Source organism: Micropterus salmoides, unplaced genomic scaffold (assembly GCF_014851395.1).
Source record: "Micropterus salmoides isolate LMB-PRFRI ecotype aquatic unplaced genomic scaffold, ASM1485139v1 Ms_hic_scaffold_3, whole genome shotgun sequence".
Taxonomy (NCBI): Eukaryota; Metazoa; Chordata; class Actinopteri; order Centrarchiformes; family Centrarchidae; genus Micropterus; species Micropterus salmoides.
Window position 1 is genome coordinate 32,665,676 of NW_024042261.1, and position 13,005 is coordinate 32,678,680.

At 39.6% G+C, this 13,005-nt stretch overlaps 1 protein-coding gene across 2 annotated transcripts in view; it reads left to right on the forward strand.

Moving 5' to 3' along the window:
* Positions 1 to 13,005, forward strand: part of gab2 (GRB2-associated binding protein 2) — a 32,329-nt gene that overhangs the window by 13,726 nt on the left and 5,598 nt on the right. For both annotated transcript variants that reach the window (XM_038693390.1, XM_038693389.1), the window contains exons 2-3: positions 656 to 956; positions 11,287 to 11,515. In XM_038693390.1, coding sequence (XP_038549318.1) covers positions 656 to 956; positions 11,287 to 11,515 — 530 coding nt within the window. The remainder of the gene's footprint in view (positions 1 to 655; positions 957 to 11,286; positions 11,516 to 13,005) is intronic.

Here is a 13,005-nt window from a genome sequence, read left to right on the forward strand (position 1 = left end):
GCTCTTGTGCCATAACTGCTTGTATTGTCGGAGCGTGTACTTCTGCTGCCTTTTAGTGTAGTTATGACTAGGGATGTTTATTTATACTCTGAGGGAAACTTCAGCTCAAGAGACACAATCATATGCAGATGTAGCCTGAGTTTGATTGGACCAAAGCAGTGTCATTCACCAGCTCTTTAAGTGTGAGGATCTTGCAATCTTGTAATGAGGTTGTCATGGAGGAACTGCTTCTCTCTTAGCTCACAGAGGGATATCGGCACAGGAAATACGTTGGGAGGGAGTAAACACCTGCTGCCTCCCCCCACACCCTCCAACACACACACAAACCACACGCGTACTAAAGCACAATAATCTGCTCAAGTAAGCAGACTTAAGTTTCTCTGAGGTCTGTTTGATCAACAGTTAACATCACAACTGAAGTCCAGCTATTGAGTGCGTTGCCACAGCTACATTCTGCATCACACACAGTAAGAAATCAAATTGACTGTGTATAATTTAAAATTATTATTTAAAATGCAGATATACTTCTGTGTTGCCTACATAAAATGTATTTCAAATGTATCATTCTATGTCAACGCACATATGATTTTACAGCGTAAGTGTTTTCATCTTGTGTACTGATGTCATGTTCTTACCTTTCAATCTTATTTCCCAGGCATGGAAGAAACGCTGGTTCATACTTCGCAGCGGCCGCATGAGCGGTGACCCTGATGTTCTCGAGTACTACAAGAACGACCACTCCAAGAAACCCATCCGGGTCATCGATCTGCACTGCTGCGAGCAGGTGGACGCTGGCCTGACCTTTAAGAGGAAGGAGTTCCAGGACAGCTTTGTGTTTGACATCAAGACCTCAGACCGCACTTTTTATCTTGTAGCTGAGACTGAGGAGGAGATGAACAAGTGGGTCCGCTCCATATGTCAGCTGTGTGGGTTCAACCAGTCAGATGACAACCACGGTAGGTAACCCTGACCTGTTTTTGCTGCTCTATCCCATTGTCACTGTCTCTACTGATCTCTCCACCATCTCCTTTTTTACCTTTACCCAGGTTAGTAGTTTAGTAATTTGTTATTTAAGTCAAAGTTCAAATGAATTGACAAAATCACATCATTGAAGTTACCTAACTAGTTGCTACTATCTAAAATTTTAAATGTTAAAACAATTAGTTGGTACAGAAAAGCATGCTTATAATATGTAGTGCTGAAATGATTGGTCAGTTAGTGGATTTGTCGATAGTGGATTTACCACGCAAAAATTGCCAAACATTTGTTGGCTCAGCTTCTTATTTATGAATGATTATCTGCTTTTCCTTCTTTAATATCATTTTAAGTTATATACCTATAGGTTTAGGACTCTTTCTTAAACATAAACAAACTATTTGAAGACCACACCTTAGGCTTTGGGAAATATTGATAGCCACTTTTCACAATTTTCTGACGTCTTGCAGACTAAATACACTGTACATTGTTCACAGTATATATAGTATATGTATTTACTTATCTTTACTGAATTACTAGCATGTGTTTTGATGTTTAAGACATATAAGCAGTGCAGTGCAAAACAAAATATAATAACTCCTCCCTTTTATTAGTCTCCCACTATGTTTTCTCATGGTATTTGAAACAGCTTGCATCTGAGTTTTCACAAAAAATCAGCAGCAGAGGTCCAACCACATGATACCATTGGCAATTTTTTTCCATCCGTGTTATTTGAGAGAGTGGAATGGGAACATCCCTGCCAAATAAATTGACACAGTGTCTGAGAGTGTTATGGATTGTTCTCTTCATTTGTTTTGTTAAAGAAAGGGTCTGATCTCTGCCTCTTGTTTTCAGGATGATGGAAATTCTTATTCTGGATATGGGCCATTTTAAAAGTTGGTAGCAGATATAGAGCTTTTACACAGTTTACATGGTTTTTGCCACAGCTTCTGTATTAGAAGGTTTGTAGATGAGATTGACTTGTTTCACTCTGGGGCTACCAATGATAAAAAATGACTAGTGGCACCATAAAGCATGTTAGAAACTACTGCACACATTAAGTTGTCAATTAAAATTAAAGGTAGTACAAATGCTTCTCCTTCTAAGCAGCAGTATGTGTGAATTCACTATTGTTGAATCACTTTTATTGAGTTATTTTATCCACTGTAATAGTAAGCATGATTGTGTTGTGTGGTTACTGTTATTTTATGTCATGATATCTGAGGGGTGAGTGGTTGTAGCATCAGTGCGTCTCTCTGCCATACATGGGAAATATACATATAGTCAGTATAGTGTTTGTTTAATGAGGGTTTGTGAAACATACACTCCTTTCATATTATTACTTCTACACATCCAGATTGTACTCATGCTGTTGTTTTCCCGCCATCTGGCAGGTGGTGGACGTTAATCTTTGTGTACATGGTTGATCATCTGTAACATGCAACATGTCCAGGTGTGGACTAAAAAACAGCTGTGGAGAGTGTAATATTGCTCACGTCATGAGGATACCCCTGTTGCAAGTTCAGAAATTAGCAAGGTCCTGTTATGAATCTTAAACTGTATTAACTGTAGCCAGCAGGGTGTGGCTGGGAGAAGAGGGTTTATGTCATGACAGCTGCACTAGTGATTACATTCCCTTTAGTGTAAACATCATATCAGGCTTGTAATTTAAGTAACATTGTTTTCACTTAAATGTTTAGTTCCCTTTTCTGAGAAATATCCCCTGAAACTGTTAGCTCTCAACGTTCATCCGAATGCAATTATCATACTCTATTTTAGTAGGTGACAAAATATGGGCAGAAGTTAGACGATTTTTAGCACCCCTCTTTGTGCTATTGTATTCTCTGAAAAAACACTTGCAGCTTATTCCCAGCAAATCCAAGAATATATTTGTGCCAGAGGACTGTCCTTTTAATCGAAACACTGACTGAAATTGACGCGCATTACAAACCAAAACTAACACTTTCTTCAAGTGTTTCAACGTGCAGCCAGCTGTGCAACCCTTACCTCTTAAGATATAAGCCTACGTATTTTATAGCACTCAGTATTTTTAAATGCTTAAGCAGTAGTAGGAGTAGGAGTAGGAGTAGGAGGAGTAGGAGGAGTAGGAGGAGGAGGAGGAGGAACAGCAGTTTAAAATGTTCCATGTGTGCACTAAATATCCTTGAGACAGTGGTATTGTAGATGTTATCCTTCATGCATCTGTTCCTCAAGGGCATAGCTTCTCTATTTACCACTGGTTCCCTATTACATCATTACTGCTGTCTTAAGTATTTGGAAAAGCAAAGATTTATTTGGAGATGCAGCCATTGATCTTGACTAGTCATAGCTGACCCATAGCTTCTCTGAAATGATAGACCCATCAGCTGATTGTGTTTGTACACTTATACACTCAAAAAGATGTGCTTCTTCTTCTTCTCCTGGTGTTTGTTTCATTTTATACTTGCTCTCTCTATCTTAAACATACAAACACACACATGCACAACTCAACACGTTCATCCAACGTAAATCCAACTATGCACAACAGGCTTTTCAGGTCAGTGTCTTTTCCAAGAAATAAGTGGTTGACTTTTATGTAGATCCACTGCTCTCTACCTCTGAATAAATCCTGCCTGCTCCCTTGTGTGGTATCAGTTTGTTGTAAGTATGGCGGTGGAAATAAATACTCACCCCTCCTCCCCTGTTTTCGTCAACAGTTAAAAGCTAGGTTAGAGCTGGCTGGTGTATTATTGGTATTTTGACCAAATGGAAACTAATCACATTGCTGCCTGTTGTATAATAATGCACAAATACAGTATTACAGCTACCTGGTACCAACAGAAGTAACCTACCGGTAATAACAGCACATTTTTCATTTCTGAATAACTTGAGAGATTAGTTGAGTTATGTAACCATCAAGTGATCAATTAACTGACTAACCATTTCAAGTCTGCTGCAATGGCCAAAATAAATTTCTCAAAGACGTGTACATTTGTGAGAAAAGAAAAGCAAAGAAAGCTTCCTGGTTATTGCAGTCACATGACCGCAAATTAATCTTTGACAACACAGTCTTACCATGTGGAAGTTCTCAGCACATTTGGAAAGTGCTTTTGCCCAGTCCAACTGGCAGAAACTATCTGTCAATAAAAGGGTGTATTGATGCTGAAGTTAAATATCAGTGAGCATTTCAGTGAGTAAGAAAGAGAAATAGAGTACGTGAAAGGAATGAACTTCCTGCCTGCATCAATATTCCTCCTACAACATCTCTGATTTTTGAGCCTGTAAACATATAGTGCTCATAGAGCAGATCCACGGATTTATACCAGCAACACGTTAATTGTTGTTTTAACATGATGAGCTTGTATTAGTTGATGAAGAATCTTGTACTTGTGGGTTTTGATGAAATGACTCACGTATATAGATGGTAAGTGGAGATAACAGAGCATAATTGTTCACAAACACCTTTTACCAGTAAAGCCTTTCCTCGGATATGCAGGGAGCTGCAGATCTGAGCCAGTGTGTCACCTAACAGACTGGGAATTCCCTCTCTGGAAGAAAACAAACCAGGTTGGAAAAAAACAACCTGAGAGGTAAGTTCCTCTTATGGAAATTACACAAGCCAGTCAAAAGCTAACAGAAGAAGCACAAATACCAAGTTATTCAGGTAGCGTGTTTGTTTTCATACAATATCAGACAGAATGTTTTAACCAGACATCAGCCTGGGTGTTTGAGATTGCCATAATGTTCTTTACTGTACACAATGTCATATTTGTTGTTCTAATACAGCTGCAGTGCCAATGGGAAGTCTAAAATTATTGTGAAAGGGATTAACCAGGCTTAGCCAGACAATAGTAGAGTCTAGGAGTGTACAAGTGTTTGTGTTTCTCAGAGGATTTTGTTGAGACTTTGGCAGCATCAGTTATATCTGTACCTTGATCTTAACTTACCTTTTGTCAGTCAGTCAGCCTCTGCTGCCAGTAGTGAGCTTCCTCCTGGGGTTGTGGGGAGCGTTCGCCAAGAGCATGCACCTCCTGCAGTGTGCTGACAGAAGTCTTAGATAAAGATATCAAATTCTGGGCAAACACCGTTAAAACAACCTGCATGCTAAATACAAGGGATAATTATAAAATAAAATTTGGGTGAGCTGACTCTTTAGGAAAGAAGTAATTCCTAAAGTCTTATTTTAAGCAGATGTATTTGGCTTGATTCAAGGAACAAAAAAACAGACCAGTGACATACAACATATTTTATACATACTTAGATATACTGTACATTGTACATACAAACAGAAACACTCCCTCTCCTTTGGCTTTTCACCTTCTCTACACATGCACGTCTGCCTTTTCCCCTCCCAAAGTGCCCTTCGTTGGCATTGATTTTTGTTGAAATAATGGCACTGGAAGGTCAGCTTTCTGCTGCCACAGAGCTGTCTGAGGACTGTTTGCTGTTGCTGCCACTGCTGTGCATCCCTCAATACCACTGGCAGAATCTGAATAATTGTTGGCAACCAGGGATACAGAAATCTGCACATCTTGAACATGTAGATGTTCAAAGATGCGTAGCGTTCACCGTGTTTAGATTTAGTGATGCACAACCAAGAGCAAGACATTTCAAGAGAAATTGGACAGCTGCGGGCATTAGAAATTAGTCATTTTAGCACCTCTGATTGCCTTACATAGACATACGCACCAAATTACATGTTTTTCTACTACTCACAATCTGTTGATGGGTGTTAGCGCTGTTGTTATCAGATACTGATGGCTGGGTGTGTGCCGCGTGTCTGCACCCAGGGAGACCCACCCCTGAGCACAATCTAATGAAAGGAACATCATCTCGTCAATCACGGGCTTTGTTCTGCTCCATCCCAGCTGTTTGAACCCAGACAAGAATAATCTCAACTGAGGGATGAGGTTTTAACTTGTCAGCAGTCCTCTTTTCTGGCTTTTTTGTTACCTCTTTACATGACGGCTCCCGCTCTGTTTTGTTTTCCTCCTCTTCATTTATCTGTTTCCCTTGCTTGTCCTTTGGAAAAAATAAAAAGCCAGTACTTATTGTTTTTCAGTTTAACAGTGGCCCTTAAGATTGTGAGAAATGGAAAAGAATGGCCAAACCAAATCAGCATTTCCTAAAGCTGCCTCAGCAGTTTTTGTCAGATAGGCAATGAGAAAAGATTAGATATATCTCTTAAAATCTATCTGTAAAATGAATCAGCCTCATCAGCCTGTCAAAACTTCCCCATTTGCTCATTCTTACATAAGAAAGGCACAGATTTGTATTCTATGTAAAATCTAGAATTGCAAACAATAATTACAGAGGAACCTACTTAAAAGAAAGTAAAGTTGTGGTCAATGATAGTTTTTCTCTTTTAACAGTGGCCATGCATTAGAAATGTCCATTAAAATGCAGTTCCGTCTCTGGTTTAGATGATTTTATGCAATATACCCAACGGCTCACACGTCACTGTTTGTCTACATTTACTTTTCCCTCAATTGTTGTTCATCCTTCATCCATTCTCTATTTGGATAATAATCTTTGTAGATTTATTTGTACAGATTGTAGTTGTATGTGTAGTTATTTTTCAATATTAATTTGGCATCAGCTCAATTGTTCACACATGGAAACTCCAAATTAACTTTTTTGGAATGGGATGTTTTCTGTGTGGTAATTTGGAGTATAATGATCAGATAGGTCACACTATAATGCATTCACCGTAATTGGAGGGCTAGATACAAGTGTAATTACAGTGCTGTACAGGAGTGCACAGATAATCCATGTAACTGTTTAGGTGAAAAGAGGTTTAGGTGGGCAGTTGTTTACAGATCTGCAGCATGGCTGCATTTCTATAATACTTGCAAAGTGAAGGAGATTCACTTCCGCTTCTTTTGTAGTCCTGCGGTCAGCATTAAAAATATTAACAAAATAGTTCTGAAAATAACAGTCTGTCATATTTTTACTCCAATCAGCCTAAATGGTATTTCACCAGAATGTTAAAATAAAATTTCAGTTTTTCTTAAAATTTTCATGAACAGATCAGTGTACATTTAGTGGGAAATTTACAGAACAAACTGATTACCTAACTGGGTTTCACTTAACAAAATTGCCACACTGCAGTGCAGAATTTGTCTGATTCAGTCCAACATTTATACATGCTCATCAACCTAAAACACAAAATGCCCACAATGGAGATATTTATTTGTTATTCCCTAAAAAGTAAATTTCTTAAGATCTTACCAGCGTAGGCCATCTGAACTGTGGCTTTGACAGCACTGTTAACAGGTGACCAGGTTGTGTATAAACCCAATTAAAGAGAATACATTCAGCCCATAATCTAATGTATTCTCTCTTAACAACACATTTACGATTTTTGGAATGATAGAGCAACCTGACTAAAATACTACAGTGTATATTATAGTTGAGAGCATACATAAGGATCACATTCTCTATTCATCATGGCTTCTGTGTTCCCACACCAAGTGTGTTCCCACTCTGTAATGCACTGCATTGTCAGAGTAAATTATCCTTTTGTTTTTGGCTGCATTCAGCGGCACAACCCTTTCCAGGTAAATCTAGCATTTTTTCCAATGAGAGAATGAAAGCCATTACTCAACCTCCACCAAAAAATTGTGTGTCCACCCCACTGTTGCTCAGCTACAGTATTTATCCACCCATCATCTTGCAGAAATGAGGTCAGAGAATTGAAAATGAGCTGCTCTTTTAGACTTAAGCCAAACTCTGTAATTCATTGGCCCTGACAAGCCTGAGCCTTTTAGGTGATTGATCAGTCAATGTTTTGAAGCAAACTGATGTCGCAGTGTGGTCGAGGGGCGGTGCTCACATGATGCTGTGGAGCGGGCAGGCACAGAGGAGTAATGTGATCAGGGAGTGCTCCTGTGCATCTGCTCTGCTTAATATTCTTCTGAGAGGAAGAATGAAACAGCCATGTCACTTTGTTCACTTTAGACTAACTAGAAGAGCGAGGACACCATTTTCCCTCTTCCTGTTGAGTGTCACACTCTCTCTGTGTTAACAGTTCTCTTGAATGTCTACCTAACCCATCTCTGCTGCAGCTAGCTTCGCCTTTATCTAGTTATGTCATTCTCATGGAAAACTCCCAACCCCCTGCTAACCACAAATGCATATGGACCCCACTATGTGGCTTCCTGGGACACTGTTGCTTTAAGCATGGTCCGGCAGATCTATACACTTGGAACAGTCAGAAGAAAACAATTTAACACTTGAGTCATTTAGCTGGTGCCCTTTTCCAGACTGACTTACACTGAGCGAGTGGGTAGCCTTTTTCAAGGGCACTTTCACAGGACCCATGGGGATCAAACCTACTGCCTGACCTTTATGTCAGAAGATGTCCTCCCCCACCAGGCCACCCTGCAGCACCTTGACAGATCTGAGGTTCATTTGCAACACTCATTGTAGCTGTCTCAACCCAGAGACCTTTTTGTTATGCAATCTCACATAAAGCCATTAAGGAAATTAAAAATTTCTTGTTCTCAAATAGAAGGCAGCGTGTACCTTAGATGATTATCTTTTATGGAATATTTAAGGGATGATAGCAATCCTGATGAAAAACGTGCAACTGTTGTATTTAGAAAAGTCAAATGCCTCCTCTTTTTTCATGTTTCCCTAAGACGCCTTTCAATTCAGTAGGTCAGTGATATTTTCTATTTTTATGTTTGATTTCAGATTAGATTATCATATGTCCTTGTCTAATTGTGGTTGGACTGAGAGGAAATGAGCACCCTACAAAGAGGTTCTTGTCCTTGGTGATCCAGCAGGGTTCTAATTTTGGCCCCATGAGACCAGCAGCCTGCTTTTATTCGATTATGGCCACAGAGCAGATGAGACAGAAGGTGATGTATTATTGAGCATAATTGGAAAATTGCTCATGAACTTAGGAGCTCTTTGACCCAGAATAACCATATGTCGTTCACCAATCAAAGGGATCTCTTTTAATGCATTGCTGTTGATAGTCCGATGTTTGTTTCAAACTGAGGAATGTCGTGGGAAGAACTCTTTGTTTGATGACGTTTCAGCTTAGTTGTAGAGAAAACTGTTTCTGGTAATGACATCAGTCCATAACTGTAAAAAAAAAAAAAAACTATAATTAGCCTTTATTTTTTTTGTGCCAGTCCCTCCCAGTTTTATTACTTTTCTTTGTAAGATGTAGTTTAATAAATTACTTCTCACTTTGGTAGAACATTTTACCACCATACATTGTGTGTCACAGTACATTAGTCAGTGGAGAAAATATTACTAGAAGCACCTAGGGGAAAGTTTCACTGTTTTTATTTTCTGCTCTTTTTTCCATTTCTATGTTGTGGTTCTACTGACTTGATAGAATTGCTTCCCAGTGGTAACATACATCATCAGACCCATTAGTGTCAGTGATGAGCCATTCTATCAGCAGACTGGACCAGTCATCTTTCTTCTCTTTCTGATTCTGACAGTCAAAAATCATTTAGGGCGCACAGAAACCACTGCTTATGTGCACATACACTCCATGAAAATTAACAAAATTACATTTTACTTTTGATAGTTTGTTTTGTCCTCAGCATTTAAGTCATCTAGCCTGCATGTAGTTTTCCATGCAGCTCTCTGCTCTGGCAGAGGGGAGGAACTGTCTTTCTACAACAAATCAATATATCTACCCATGTTAGTGGGCCTAGTACTCACCGCACTGGATGAAAGCTTTTACAAAGCTTTTTGTGGAGAAAGGAGATGATGCCTAACCAGCCTAGGGAGAGTGGAATCACTCAGAACAATGGTGTAATTGAGGATCATTGGGGGGAGTCCCTGTGTGGCTGTGGGCCTGGGCATCTCACTGATGTCCACTGGCCTGGAGACCCCACAGCAGAGGCCTTTTTCCCCTCAGGCATGGATGTGACCTCATTCGTCTAACTGGGCTTCAGAATACCCCACCCTCCAAACACCCTACATGCATACACACATGCTCACACACCACATATGTGTTTTTTGTTTTTCACAGTGGCTGTGTTCACTCTGTCAGCTCACATCATGACTCACAGAACGTTGCCCTCTTGCAGTTCAACCCATAACATGCTTTGCAAAGGTCTGATAAAGGAGGAGACGAATGTTGAAGGAGAAGCAAAATGCATGTGCGTCTATTAGAATTTTTTTTTGAAGTGGGACGTTACTTTGATATGATTTAAATTAGAGCTGATGTAGGTGTTCAGTAGATTAGCTGAAATTCATTGGGACAATCAATTATGTGTTCACGTTGTTATTCAAAAAAAATGCCATATATATATATGTGTGTGTGTGTGTGTGTGTATGTATGTATATGTAGTATGTATATGTGTGTGTGTATGTATATATACACACTGGTTCCAGCTTCAAAAATGAGAACATTTTCTGTTTTATATCCTTGTAAATGTGAATATCTTTGGATTTCAAACATACAATTCTAAGACATCACCTTAGTCAAATGGAAATTGTGTTGGGCATTTTCCAAATTTTTGAACATTATGTAGACTAAAAAAATATTTAATTAATCAAAAAGTTAATAATAAATTAGTCAACAATTAAAATAATCATTACTTGCACCCCCAATTTAAATAGTTTTATACAGTTGTTCTTTTATTAATATGCTCATGCAAAATCTTGTGTTTACTGTACAGTGAAAGAGAGAATACTATCAGCAAAAAATTATTGATGGAGTTTTTTCCTCTCTCCCATGAGCTAGTGTTGCACACAGCACCATGGGTCGATGGATCAGTGGGCCGCCCACTCTCTACTCCTACAGCACAGTGTGCGCCTCCTCATTTTGGCCTCCTGCCTAGTCTATTTGCAGCATCCCATCTCAGATTTGCCTTTCCTTTGTAGCCTTTCAATGCAGATATCTGGGATGTCACACAGAAGCAATAAGACCGTAAATCCATGTTGTTCACAGAGTCCTGCTGTGCAGCACAATGGTCAACTCAATAAAATCAAACAAAGCACACTGACCCTGGTCAAAAAGGATGTCTTGGATCATGTGTTGTTGAACTACTCGCACCCTGTAGCCCAAAAAAGCAAAAGGATACTGTTTTCTTTCCTCCTTTGAGACTGATACCTTTTTTCTACTGATTCGAGAGCAGACTGAAAGCTACTGAATACAAAACTCCGTGTAATGCAAGGTCATGTAAAGGCTTAAACCCCTTAAATAAATTACACACACTCCTTTGACTTTGACAAGGAAATCAAAGGAATAAATATAAGGCCGATTGTTACTTTCTGTAGCATAAGATTGCACAGCATGGGAAAAAAAAACATTTTGTCGGTTAACTAATCAATAACCCCAATTTCTCCTGTCCGCAGATGGCAGGTTACACCATATGACCCGTTCTGTTGGAGCAGATGTCACCAGTTCAGTGGTTCCTCTGACGGGAGAACGCAAGGCCTCTGCCCCCATCCATTCCAGCCAGCCAGTCCTCTTCACCTTTGATGTACCTGTGCGCCACACACACCATAGCTCCCTGCCCAACAGCGCGCCCCAGGACTACCTCCTCCTCCACCAGTGCATGAGCAGGAAGACAGAGAGTGCACGGTAAAGGTCACGACCCTCAGACGTCCTGTGTCAGTTTCCTGTTATCCGTTAATGCAGGTCAACATACAGGTTTATGGTGCTTCCTCAGTTAAGCCCCCAAGGGTTAGAACTACTGTTACAGGGAGAAAATTATCCAACTGCTTTGTGCGTGTGTGTGTGTGTGTGTGTGTGATTGAGGAAGTGCCAATAATTAATGATATTAAATTATATTAAATATAATGTAATGTTTTGGGTTAATCCACTGTATTAAATACCAGAACAATAAAGATATTTCATCACATCAATGCAAAAATCCCATAAATCAAATATTGCCATAAAGCAGGTTAGGTTTTAAACAATTAAACCAAGAGGTGTAAATACTTGCTGAGTAACTGTATGTATATTGACATGCACGGCTATCTTGACTATATGCTAAGCGGGAGAACAAAAGGACCAAGTGTTTATATTAAATGCACTCCTGAGTTTTCCATTAACATTCATCTCAACTCCTGCTGCCATCGTGCCCGCTTCCAAGAATCAAAAGGCAACATAAGGATGCCATTCAGCAGATAGCCAGCACAGTAGATGATCAATGAGCTTGAGGCTGCAATTCATCACTTCTATAGGATTAGACTTGCACAGGGTAGAACTGCCCTCTCAGCCTCACGATTTGCACATAAATCTGCTGTGTTGGACATCTGTGAAACCCAGGAAATCAAACCTCACAATCCATCTCATCAGCCTTATGCAGAAATTTCTGTCACTCCCTCACTAGCTGCTTCTCCGTGGGACTACTAATTAAGACAGACATCTGGTTGCGGGGTATGATTCATGTCAGAATGAAAATCCACTAGCCTGATGACCAATGGTATGAATTAATCTATGTAAAAAGCCTCTATTCAGCCACAACGATGGAAGGCAAAGTGATGAACAAAATATTGATTGATGATTGAAATCTTGAGGAGACAGAAGAATTGATGAAACACAGCGTGTTATCTGACATGAAAAAGAAATAGAGTCAAAATGTTATGTCAGTGTTAATTGTATTGCTCTGATGCATTACTCATTTTAAATAGTTAGATTTATAATCAAGATGCATATGCATCTCAAGAGAGATTAGTACTGACATAAAGAAACGACTCATTAAGGATATCATATCTTTGCATTGGCCAACAAAGTCGGGCCATTGCTCATCTAACTGGCCAGAAATGTCAAAGCTGTAGGGTTGCTCTGGTTGGCACTCAAGGTCAAGCTCTACAAAGGAGCCAGAATAAATGAGGCATGTCCCTAGGGTAGCAAACCGAGGCTGAGAAACTGTAGGAAAGTCATAGCATTCTGACTCTGACATGTAAACCTTCCCCCCTGTCATGCTGAAAACATATAAATAAATCAGGCTGTCAGGTAAATGTTAAAAATACTACATCTTAATAGATATGCTATAGCTGCGTAAAGGTGCTCAAGCACTGACGGTGAGGTGCGTTATTGAAATGTGTGACCTATAGAGCTGAAGT